The sequence below is a fragment of the Gracilinanus agilis genome, chromosome 3, assembly GCF_016433145.1.
Source record: "Gracilinanus agilis isolate LMUSP501 chromosome 3, AgileGrace, whole genome shotgun sequence".
Classification (NCBI taxonomy): Eukaryota; Metazoa; Chordata; class Mammalia; order Didelphimorphia; family Didelphidae; genus Gracilinanus; species Gracilinanus agilis.
The window spans coordinates 266146619-266159963 of NC_058132.1; the positions used below are offsets into that span (position 1 = coordinate 266146619).

General features: G+C 36.2%; 1 protein-coding gene across 1 annotated transcript in view; it reads left to right on the forward strand.

Annotated features, from left to right (window-relative positions):
* The window catches only part of LY75 (lymphocyte antigen 75), a 129991-nt gene that overhangs the window by 57394 nt on the left and 59252 nt on the right, over positions 1-13345 (forward strand). Inside the window, exons 9-13 of the mRNA XM_044669843.1 lie at positions 1143-1253; positions 1839-1927; positions 3263-3432; positions 7292-7491; positions 8272-8414. Of these exons, the coding sequence (XP_044525778.1) occupies positions 1143-1253; positions 1839-1927; positions 3263-3432; positions 7292-7491; positions 8272-8414 (713 nt within the window). The remainder of the gene's footprint in view (positions 1-1142; positions 1254-1838; positions 1928-3262; positions 3433-7291; positions 7492-8271; positions 8415-13345) is intronic.

Consider the following 13345-nt stretch of genomic DNA (forward strand, 5'->3'; position numbering starts at 1 on the left):
AGCTTTATGGAAGTGCTTATTGATCTTTTCCCCTTGGAATTCTACATACAGACCCTAACTCAGTCTCAATAGGGAAGGAGGGAATAAACCTTCTCCAAAAAAGAAAATCCTAACGGGGAGATAAAGGCCTTAATGTTTAATACTATACCTATGTATTGATGTGTATTATTCATATATCTTACTTTTTAGCAAGCAGTATTGGTTTATTCACATTCCCCAAGAGAAGAATAGGCCTGGCAGTCAAAAAATTCTAACAAATATATCTTTATACATTATCAAAAGGGTTGTGGAAACCACAAACCAATCATTGTGAAATGAATCATAGCCATCAGTTGCAGGAGCCCTACAATAATATCCCCTCTCCATTTGTCTGTGGGAATCCCTAGTTTAAAATGTAAGGAAAATAAGTTCTTTCAGACTTTTTTAAAAGCAGTATAACCAATGATGAGAATTCACATACATAATGTCTTAAAGTCTACAAAGTATTTTCACCTGGAGATTATAGGCTTCTAAAATTCTGAGTCGGAAGGGACCATAGGGGTCATCATGTTTAATATCCTTATTTGACAAATGTGGAAACTGAGGCACAGAGAAGTTGCTTGACATACAGGCACACAGCCACTGTCAAAGGCAGGATATGAATCTAAATCTTCCTGATTCCAATTCTAGAACTCTATTCACTATAGCATGTTGTTCCTTTACATATGAATTCTAGAAAGTACATGTCATTCCCCTTTTACAGATAGGGAAACAGAAACCCAGAAAAGCTAAGTGAATGCCCAAGGGCAATAATTGTGTGTGAATCTTAGCCATACTAGAAGTCATGTAATAGATTACCACGTGTTCTATTCTCTTTGAAACTTAGTCTCCTCACCTCTAGTCTTGTCTCAAAGGATAATGTAGTCTATTAAGAGTGATGATAAAGCTCATGAGAAAATGAAATTAGTCTCCCATAGGACCCTGATGTGATACTGACAGTGTATCTGGGGCAGTGTCCCTGTAGTTCAAATGATTCTCTCTATGGGGCTCCCATCATTATTGTTTGGTGATGAGAAGAGAGCCAACTCAAAGTTCAGTTTTGAAGCTTATAACAAATTCTTTTTTTCTTCCCATAAGCAACTTTTCTAATTGTTTTACCACAGTTAGGTCACTGGAGAGTCCAGTCTTGTGAAAAGAAATTCAAGTATGTATGTAAGAAAATAGGAAAAACAGTCAACGAAACAAGATTGGATAAGGACTGCCCTCAGGAAGAGGTATATTGAAATCCCTAAGCAAATGTGGAGTCCATCGTGGCTAGAAATGGTTTTGGGGGGGGGGGGGGGAAGAAAATGAGTTTAGAAGGAGAAAATGTTTCGAGAAGAGGAGTTCTTAACCTAAGAGTCTGTGAACTTGTTTTTAAAGTATTTTGTTGTGTTTTTCAATCATTGGTTTCCTCTGGAATCCTGAGTATTTTATTTTATGCATTTAAAAACAGTATTCTCAGAAAAGATCCATAGCTTCACCAAATTCCCAAAATGATTCTTGTGTGGAGTCCAACCAAAGGTTTGTAAAATTTGTATTTGGAGACTTGTATGTTGAGATGTTATTACACACCCTAGGATTGTACAAAAACATACATAATTATTATTTCAAATACTACTGTATTTTGGGATTGGTATAGCCATATGCCTTGTGTCCTTCCTGTATCTAGAGTGTATTATAGCCTATCCTCAGCACATACAGACTTTAAGCTGCTATGCCGCACCCCCTCCCCAATTAAGTACCCCAGTACTTTGTTTGAGTCAGTACTTTGTTGCCTATCTTGGGATACTCTGTAGTAATTATCTGTTCTTATTTAGGGCTGGGAAAGGCATGGAGAAGCTTGTTATAAGCTATATAAGGATGAAGTCCCCTTTGGAATTCACTGCAATCTGACGATAACTAGCAGGTATGATAGCAATTAGATAAGTGAGGTGTTCAAAGAAGCATCTGAGGCTGGAAGGAATCCCAAAAACTATCTAGCCAAACCCTTTCATTTTACAGATGAGGAAACTGAGGCCCAGAAAAGTTAAGTGACTTGTCCAAGATCACACAAATTTTAAATATTAATGGCAAAACTTGAACTCAAGTCCTCTAAATTCAGAAGCCAGTGCGCTCTCTGCTTCATATAAGAAGGCATCAGTTTTATCTAATCTTTCACCAAATTATACAATTTCTTCCTCTGCAATATCTTTCTCCTTACTCAAATGCACCACAGTTTTCTTCTTTTTGCTTTGTCATCTGGATAATTCTAGTACTCTCTTCATAGGTCTTCTTGCCTCAAGCCTTTCTCCTTTAGAGGGGAGGGGAAAAAAGACATTCTCTGCAGAGCTACCAGTATGATTTTCTTAAAGTACAAGTTTGACCTTGTCCTTTGCCCACTCAACACATCCCCACATCTCACGATTACCTTTGGGGTTAAAAACCAAACTTCTCTAGATGGCATTTCAGACTCTTCACAAGTGGGCTTTGCTAGAGATTACTCCTCTTCACAAATTCTCCAATCTAGCCAAAATGGCCTTCTTACTGGTTCTCACACATGACACACCATCTCCTTTATCCTTGCCTTTGCCCAGACTGATCTCCATACTCAGAATGTATTCCCTCCCTTCCTCTGCCTCCTATTGTCAGTCCTTAATTTCCTTCAGAGTTCACCTCAAGTGTTAGCTTATTCATGAGAGATTTTGTGAACTCCTCGCTTGCTATCCCCCCCAAAAAAGTTACTTTGATTTATATATTTATTTTATATATGCATATGCATTTGTATATATTATATGTGCAATGTCTATGGACAAAAGCATATGCACGTGTGTATGCACACATATGTACATGTCTCTTAGTGTAGCCATACGTGTTTCATCTTTGTCTTTGTATCCCTAGTACCCAGTAGAGTGCTTGGCATAAAATAGGTACTTAGTAAGTGCTCCTTGATTCTTCTAAAAATTTTTTTTATTAAAAACTGTATCTTCTTCCTTAGAATTGACAATAAATTTCAAGGCAGAAGAGCGGTATGAGCTGGGCTACAGGGGTTTAGTGACTTGCCCAGGGTCACACAGCTAGAAAGTATCTGAGATCATATTTGAACCCAGGACCTCCTGCCTCCATTCCCTGGCTCTCAATCCACTGAGTCACCTTGCTTTCCCATCATTTGTTGATTATTAAGGAGAATGCTAGACTCTTTCACCTATGAATTAATTTGATACTGTAAAATAACACAAAAAATCATTTGAACCTTCTTTCACAGATTTGAGCAAGAATACTTAAATAACATGATTAAAAAGTACAGTAGAGGTATAGGAAAATACTTTTGGACTGGCTTGAGAGATGAAGATTCACGAGGAGAGTATAATTGGCCAAATGTAAATGGGACAAAGCCAGTTGTAACCTATGTAAACTGGAATTCTCTTGAGCCAGGTAAGTGCCTCACCTTTGAAAGAAGTAGAATAAGTTGCCTTGTTAAACTTAAACTTTCCCAAATGTCTTCTCTGTTTAAGGGCTTCGCTGAAATTTGGTTTTGTTAACAATAACATTTAATTTAGTTGGACAAATGTTTGTGTTAAGGGGATTATTGAATGGAGAGCTTTGTATTGGTCTCTGAAGGGAATAAAAAGGTTTTAGGTAAAAATCTAATTACAGTCCACATATAAGAGCAGTAAGTGTATCTTATCTATTAGGTCCTTGGCCATCAAACCAAAGGGAACAATCTCCAAAGTGTTTCAGGCAATGTGGTATAGTGAGGCATTGGATTTAGAGAGAGAGGACCTAGGTTCAAATTCCAATGTCAGAGGGCAGCTGAGTGGCTCAGTGGGTTGAGAGTCAGACCTAGAGATGGGAGGTCCTGGGTTCAAATCTGGCCTTAGGCACTTCCTAGCTGTGTGACCCTGGGCAAGTCACTTAACTCCAGTTGCCTAGTCCTTATCACTCTTCTGTGATACACAGTATTAATTATAAGATGGAAGGTAAGAGTTATTTTTAAAGTAGTTTTTCGACAGAAAACAACTTATAAAACTGGCAAGAGAGATATAGCACTCCAGGGTGGAGGCGAAACACAGTGCCAGAGTAGACCCCACCATAGCAATAAGCTTTAGGCTAGCTAAAATAGCAGCAAAGACTTGTAGAGTTCTTGACTGCAGATGGTGGTCCAACAACTGCTCAGATGGCAGGAGATGGCAGGGATCCCTTTGCTGACTTTCAGTGCAAGATTCTTGTTGCATTACCCATTCACAGAATCAGGTCAAAGTCCAGGGATATGACCATAGGGTGAGGAGTATCACAACCAAACACCAGTGCTTGCAGTGACAGGAATGCAAGAGACCCTGATCATAATTCCAAGGGGGAAAAGAGTGTTTGTGATTACTTAAAGACCTTACCACAGACTGGAAGAGTATTAAACATACCTTCCCTTAGATCATATCACCTTGGAAGAGCCAAAAGCAGATAGATCCCCAGAATCAGCTCTGAAGGCAGCTGAGCAAAGAACCTGAAACTTGGAACAGTCCTCCCTTCACCACAGTTATGGAGCTCAACTTTAACAGTTTTTTTAAATTAAAAGACCAAAAGTAAAAGGAGACACAAAAACTCATTCAAGAAAAACATGCCTTAAAAATTACAACTGGGCAAGTAGAAGCTAATGACTCCATGAGACATCAAGAAACAACAAAAGTCAAATGAATGAAAAAATAGAAAATGTGAAATATCTCATTGAAAAAATAACTGACCTGAAAAATAAATCCATGAGAGATGATCTTAAGAATTATTAGACTACCTGAAAGCCATGATCAAAAAATGAGATTACACCTCATCTTTCAAGAAATTATCAAGGAAAAAAACTGCCTTGATGTTCTAGAGTCAGAGTGAAAAATAGAAATTGAAAAATCCACTAATCATCTCCTGAAAGAGAAGGAGGGAGAGGCTTCAGAGACTTTGAAAGATGTTGAGAACTATTTTTACATGTAATTGGGGGAAAATAAAATAAAAATTAATTTTTTTAAAGTAACGTAAGCTCCTTCAAGATAGACTCTATCATTTTTGCCTTTGCATTCTTAGTGTTTGGCATGTTACCTGGCACATAGTAAGCATTTAACAGCTGTTTATTTGTTGATTGAGTGCTCTGTGATACAAAAAAATGCTTTTCAATGGAATAGTTTAGACCACCAGCACATCTCATGTAGATTACTGCCTAGTGACATAGCTCTTAATAAGTAAAGCTTATGTTCATACCCCTTTTATTACTTCAGACAAAATCCAGAAATGCCATTATTGAATAATACACCTATTTTCATTACTTGTTTGCTGCTTGTTTCTTTAATCCCTTGTCCTATTTCAAATAATTTCCGGGTCCTACTATTCATAAAAGGTAGTTAGACAAAGGCAAGACCAAGATAGGTGGGGTTTAACTTCACCTACAAGTAAAGTAGTCTCTCTCTGAATGGTTTTGATGACTGACTGTAGTTAAATTGGTTAGACTTATAGTAATAAATTACAAAACATCCTACTTTCTCTAATCTGTTTCTTTTTTTTTAACAGTTAAGGCTTTCTTAGCTTTTTTTAGTCTTTGAATTATGTATATTTTGCTTGTTCTTCTCTGGCATAGTAGCTATAATTTGGGACTCAACAGAAGCCATTAGCACTCTTTCCTCTATTCAGTAGAGTGGGAAAGTTTGAATTTTATAGACAGTTAAGTGGCAGAATGGATTAAACCCAGGACCTGGAGATAGGAAGACCAGAGTTCAAACATAGCCTCAGGCACTTACCAATTATGTGACCTTTGACAAATCAAGTAATTTCTGTTTTCCTCAGTTTCCTTAACTACAAAATGGGGATAATAAAACATCTACCTCCTAAACTTGTCATGAGAGTCAAATGAGATAAAAATATAAAGCATTTAGCACAGTGACTGGAATATAGTAAGCTCTATATAAGTATTAGTTATTATTATTTCTGAACTTTCTACTCCTCTTGGCAGAGAGGGAATATGTAGCTCTGTGTGTTTGAGGCTGGGAAGGGAAGTAAGCAAGCTAGTGGATCTGAAGTAAGGAAAACCCAAGTTTGTTGGCTTTGTGACACTGGAAATGTGTTTTGATCTCCTTCTGCATCAGTTTCCTCATCTGTAAAGTGGTAATGAGAATAGTACCTATTTCCCAGGATTGTTGTTGTAATGAGAAAATGAGATAATGTAAGCCTTAAAGTTTGATATAAATATTTTCTATTAAGAAAGTTTTCTAGTTCCAAGTCTAGAGTCAAACCTTGATTAAGCATTCATGATTTCCCATGAAACTATGATTTAGAGACAATTCCAAAGAATCTTTTTTCCCAAATCTTTCAGTAATTACTAGAATTCTGATTTTGAAGCTAAATTACCTATGTTCAATTTTAAGTTCTGTTACTAACCAGCTTAACCTTAAAGAAGTACCCAATTTCCTTGTCAATTAGATTCCTTCCAATTAGCAAACATTTATTAAGTTCCTACTGTATAGTTGGTACTATACAAGGTGCTAAAGGTGCAAAAGCTAAGAATGGTTGAATTGAACGATCTCTAAGTTCTCTTCCTTTTATCTTATATGATATGGTATTTTGGAAAATAAGTCTGACCTGAGAATTTATATTTCAGGGATCCCTAGCCATTCCATGAGAACTAGATTTCTGGGTCCTAACCAGTACATATCCAAGCAAGTGGCTCCTGCCACCATTAGCCCTTGAGTCCTAGAAAGGAGGGAAGTACAGCTAGCAGAGGGTCTCTTCCTGCTCTAGCTCAGATTTCATTACACATCAGCAGCCCCTGATCTCAAAACTTGAAGGAAATCAAAAAGATGCCCTTCTTTACGGACTGCAGAATGCTGCTATATCCTTAGACACAATAAAAATATAAAGTGTGAAAAAGGATATAATTTCTTTATTTGGTGGCAACTAAGAAGAAAAAGAAGCTTTTTTTATATCTTGGTTCCAATTTCCCTAGACTTTTCTTGGTTCCCTTCAGATTTTGAGTCTTTTCTTGTTCCAGTTTTTGCCAGTAGTTCTTACACATAGCTTCCAGAATAACCCTGCTAAAAAAAAAATCTATGATCACATTATCATGAGTGTTATTTTGTTTTGAAGCCTGAATCTAGCTGCTTAATGCCTATTTACTGAGATCTTCAATTCTTTATTTCTTTCACTTCCTCCATCCTTACTCCCCTTTTCCCTCCTCTTTATTCCAAAGAAAGAAGAGAGACACTAGGAGTCGTGGGAGTTATTGTTTAAAAAAAAATCTTTTAACTTGCTTACTGAATTCTAGCTTCACCTGGTGGATGTGTGGCTATTGCAAGTGGAAAATCACTTGGAAAATGGGAGGTCAAGGATTGTAAAAGTTTCAAAGCACTCTCTATTTGCAAGAAAAGAATTGGGCCCCCAGAGCATGAGCAAATGGTTCCTAAACCTGATGATCCTTGTCCCAGTGGATGGCACAGTTTACCAACAGGGCTTTCTTGCTATAAGGTAAAGTCACATTCTTAACTAAATTAGCCCTTTAACATTAGTAAATGATGGCCTACTTCTTCCTGTGGGCAGGTAGGGGGGCACAGTGGATAGAGTGGTGGACCTGGATTCAGGAAGACTCATCTTTCCAAGTTCAACTCTCGCTTCAGACATTTATTAGCTTTGTGACCTTGAGCAAGTCACTTAAACTTGTTTGCCTCAGTTTCCTCTTCTGTAAAGTGAGCTGGAGAAAGAAATGACAAACCATTCCAGTATCTTTGCCAAGAAAATCCCTAATGGAGTCATGAAGCATTGGATATCACTAAACATGACTGAATAACAACAGCCTCTTTGTACTGTCTTTTTTCATATTTGTGCAATAACCCTGTCACACTGACCTTCTACCCTCTTATTATGCTCTTCACACCTCACTAACTTGGTGTGACTTTTTTTAAACCTTTTAAAAATCAAATGCTTCTCAGACACTTCCCAGCTGTATGACCCTGGGCAAGTCACTTGACCCTCATTGCCTGGCCCTTACCACTCTTCTGCCTTGGAGCCAATACACAGTATTGATTCCAAGACGGAAGGTAAGGGTTTAAAAAAAATCAAAATCAAAATCAAATGCTTCCTTTCTCTAAAGTATGGAGTACTTATTATCATGTTCTTGGATGGTTTGTTTTCCCTAAACCTTAGAAAAAATAAAATGACCACACATTTTGGTGCTGCTAACTTTTGAAATTCTATGAATAATTTAATTTCAATAAAAATGAGAGAAATTTACTTTTTTACTTTCTTAAGCTGTTTCATAAAGAGAGAATTGTAAGAAAAAGAACTTGGGAAGAGGCTGAAAGATTCTGCCAAGCACTCGGAGCACATCTTCCTAGTTTCAACGAAATGGATGAGATGAAGGAATTTCTGAATTTTCTAAAGAACCAACTGAGGTAATATCTTTAAGAGCAGATTATAAGAAGTAAATATAATAGAAATGTCCTTTGGGTATTTGTATTTTGACTCCCCTGGGAGAGTATTCTTTCATCAAGTATTTATTGAGTGCCTGTTAGATAATAATAGCAAACCTTTATCTAGTACTTTAAGGTTCTATTAAAAAATAACAACTGTGGTAGGAGCTAAGAAATTAAATACGGCATTACTCCTCAAGGAAATTACATTCCAGGAGAAAGAAGAATGATGATAATACTAGTTGTGTAATTCTGGGCAAGTTACTTAACCTCAATTGTTTGCTCTTACTGCCTCAGAACCAGTACTCAATATCAATTCAAAGACAGAGGGTAAGGGTTGGGTTTTTAAATGATGATATATGCATAATAATGACCCTCACTTCTAGAAAAGAAAGCATTTTCTTCATTGTGGCCCTATAAGGTAGATAGGTAGATAGCGAAAATTACAGAAGAAAGCAAAATGAAACAAGTACTCTGAGCGGAATATAACTAAATACCTTTTAGAGGGCATTCAGAGGAAGTACAGATCCCTAGGGCAACCATGGAAGGCTTTATGGTAGTAGTAACATTTGAGCTGAGTTTTTATGGAGGGAGAGAGAAAATTTGAATAAGAAAAAATGGAGGGGAGGATGTGATGTGATCAGAGGCATGATTTAGTACGGTTATTTTGGGCAACAATGTGTAGGATGAAATGGAGTAGAAACTAGAAATAAAGATACCAGTTAGGCTACTGCACAAATACAGAAAAGAAATGAACTTTCACAACGTAATGAACATGGATGTATATACATATTGCTTAATAGCACATATACAATCTGTATCATGTTATCTGATATCTTGGGGAAAGGCTGAATAACAAAATATCAGAAATTGATCATTAAAAATTATACTGATCTGTAATGAAGGGGGAGTTTTGAAAAGAAAAGAAAAGAGATAAGGAGACCTTGAATGAGGGAGGTACAGAGGAAGTCAAAAGGAAAGAACAGGTAAGAGAGATATTGAGGAAATAGAAGAAATGAGACTTGGTGACTGATGGAATACGGGAGACAAGGAGGAATGAGAAGTAGTTCTAAGATTTTGAACCTGAGTAATTAGAATCGGTGGTAATATGGACAAATTAGAAAGTTAAGAGAGAAGAGCTTGTTTGAGGTAAGAAAAGAATGATTTTACATGGAAACTATATGCAGATGCCAGTGTCCTCGTGCAGTGAAGGAAATTTAATCAATCAACAGGCACAATTAAGCATTCTTTATGTGCCAAGCACTGTGATAAGCAGTGGGGAGAGAAGGGAAATAAAACTGTACCTGCCTTCAGGGAGTTCACATTCTAATAGTGGAGGCAACATGTAAAGAAGTACATTCATACAAGATGTAAACAGAGTAAATGAAAGATAATCTGGAGAGGGGAGAGAGAAGTAGTGCAGGTCTGATGGTGTTACTGTCACACACACACACACACACACACACACACACACACACACACACAACCCCACCCCCAATATCCTTGCAATGATCTCCTAGTGAAGAGAAAAGACTATGAAAGGTCTCCTACAGAAGATAAGATTTCAGCTGAGGTTTGAAGAAAAACCATTAAATGGAGGTGAAGAAGGAGAGCATTCCAGACATGGGGGCTAACCACTGGGAATGCTTGAAAAGGGGAGATGTGTTATCTGTGTATAAGGAACAAGAAAACCACTATTGATGTTTCACAGATGATGGGAAGGAAGAAGTAAAGCTGGACAGGTAGGAAGCAGGTTGTGAAAAGCCAAGAGGATATTTATATTTGATACTGTAATTAATAGGGAGTTAATGGAAATTATTGGGGTGGGAGGGAAAGTGACATCCTCAGATCTGCACTTCAGGAAAAATCGCTTTGCAGATGAATGGAAGATGGATTAGAGTGGCTTGAGTCAGGAAGACCAATCAGGAGATTATTAGAATTATCCATCATGAGGCAATGAAAATCTAAATCAAGACTTTGAGATAACTTATGACTAGAAGTAGTAGTTAAGTCTTAGGAATGGAATTTTGGGGTAGGATTTTTAAGGTCACTGAAAAAGAATCCATAAATAGAAAAAGGGGAAGAGGGCCAGATGGAGTCTTATGTAATGCATACATTTCTTTGACAGGAAGAAAATTTTTTCTGATGAAAAAAAAGAGGAATTAGATGCTGAAATAGAAATAATGGGAACTTTGGAGGAAAGTTATCACTGTAGAATTAACAGTAAAAGAGAGGAAGAGGTGGGCATGATGGAAAATTAGGAGTTTTTTTATTATAGGTTTAATAATCATCATTAGAGTCGATGTAACAAACATAACAAATACAAATAAAATCCTACTTTACCTCTCAGGAAATAATTACTCCTTAGAATTTAGCAAAATGAAGCCAAGTGAATTAACAAATAACAAAGGAAAAAAACATTTAGTTTCAATCTTTTTCCAAATCTGTCTAAAGTTTCACTGTGTATCAATGTAATCAATGGGCAGGCTCAGATTAAAAAGTTCAGAAAGTGTGTTCAAGTAAGATTAATTGTTCACACAGTAAAGTTTTTTTTTTTTGGTTAGTTTTCTTTTGTCGACAAGGAGCCTTCTTAATAGTGAGTGTCATTTTCTACACGGTCTGCATCAGCAATCCTAACAATTTATATCACCTGCACCACAAATTTGCAATTATTGGGTGAAATTAATAAATTTGGAGAATGAATGATTGGGGCCACGGTGTCAAGCAGGACTTAAACACCTCCCCTATAAAGAGGAGGCTTTTTAATACTCCTTCAGAAACTAAGTAAGATAGTACTGATACAAGAAAGAGTTTGGAGATAGCAAAAGTAATTTAAAAAAGAAAGAAAACGAGAAAAAAGGATCTGTAAAACTAATAAAATACACAGAAAAGAGCGAAATTTTGGAACAAAATGCAGACAAAGCAGGATAGTTTTGTTTCTATATTTTTAAGAAAGTTGTACTTTGAACTAAATAATTTCACTTAATTCTTTTGTACTCCTTTAAATATTGAAATGTTTTTGGCTTATTGATGTCTAAATTAATAAATAAAAGAAACCAAGTTATTTTTTTCATTGAAGTTAATTCCCATAGAGGGAGAGGAGTTTGTCTGAGGTTTTGTTCCTGGGATGAGAGCTTCATGACTACTGCAAAATAATCTCCTCTCTGATTAGCCTCACTTCCTGGGGCATCAGCAAAAAGGGGAGGGCAGGAACTGAGGGAAGTTGTACATAATGACCGATTTCTAGTGAGTGAGCAGTTGCTAAGCAAAGAAATTCCTGGGGAACAAAAATGGAAACAAAACAAAATTCAAGATATGACTACAAAATTGTAAGAAAGAAGGGGGAAGCAAGAACAGGACCCCTGGATGATTGGTACTTCCCTGCCTGCCTAGTGGCTTATGGAGTTGGGCTATCAATTTAACTTCTACTTTCCATATGTAACTTTGGATTTTGTTACTTTGGGAGGGAAAGAAGAAAGAAATGCAGGGGGCTGCTAGGTGGCTCAGTGGATGGAGAGCCACGCCTAAAGATGGGAGGTCCTGAATTCAAATGTGACCTCAAACACTTCCTACCTGTGTGGCCCTAAGCAAGTCACTAAATCTCAATTCCTTAACTCTTACCACTCTTCTGCCTTAGAACCAATATTTAGTATTGATTCTAATAGAGAATGTAAGATTTTTTTTTAATTAAAAACATTTTTTAAATGCAGAACTGATTCTGATTATCTCACTTTGCATCCCTCTTAGAGGTCTTTTCTTATTTTCTTAGATGTTACATATTTGCAAATTTTGTTATATTCTAGTGCACTAATATAATTAATCTAGCAGTTCTCTAAATCCTTGGGTGTGTGGATTGTTTTAATTTTTTTGCTGTTATAAGTTCTTAAGTCTTTTTTCTTTCTTCCTTAGGACATTTATAGGATAATATCATAGCAATGAAATCAATGAAATATAATTCCCCAAAACCTAGGATACACTATTATATGTGACAGTTAACTATAACTGGATGAGTGACTTAACTATTTAAAAAATAATAACAATTAAGAAATAGTATTCTTGCCTTCAGTATTAGTAGAAGAGAGATTCTCGTCAACCAAATTGAAGAATTTATTGGTGAGAATAGAAATAAAAGCTTTTCACACATCAAAAAATAATAAAATAAGCATAAAATATGAGAGTAAATTCTTACACATACACCTTAGCATTTAACAGAGTAGAACCAAATGAATTAATAAATAATGAAGAAAATGTTCTGTTTTAATCTTATTCTGAGTCTGTCTGAAATTTCTCTGTTGAGTTCAGTTTGTTGCAATCATGTATTGCTCTCCAAAGCATTTATCCCCAGTTGGCAATTGCCAGTGATTGTATTAGCATGCCTTTCCCACCTACTTCCATTAGGCCAGTAGTGAATTTTGTCATCTTTTGAAGTTGTCTTAACTCATATTTTCCCTGTTATCAGGGAATTTTAAGACCTTTCATTGTAATTTTTAAATTTTTCTGCTTTGGAAAATATCCTTTCACTCTTGTTTCACTGGGAAGTGTTATAGCTTTATCAGTTCTTTGTAGATTCTTGGTAGCAGACCTTTGATTTATCGTAAACAACTTTTCCCCAATCTTTTTCATTTATTTTAATTTATATGCACTACTTTCTTTTTATTAGTTTAGGCTTTCATCATATTATAAATTATATCTTAGTTCTGACTTGCATTGTGCACAGCAATCATCAGTTAATCAAGGAAAACTTCTTGAGAAGGAGATAACTCTAAAAGGATGTTAGGGAAACATATCTATATGCATATGTGTGTGTAGAAAATATATATATGTAAACATAAAGAGAGAGATAAAATATGGGGAGGATAATTCAAATGGAAAAATGATATAGGCAGAAACATAAGGATGGAAATAAGAAATCA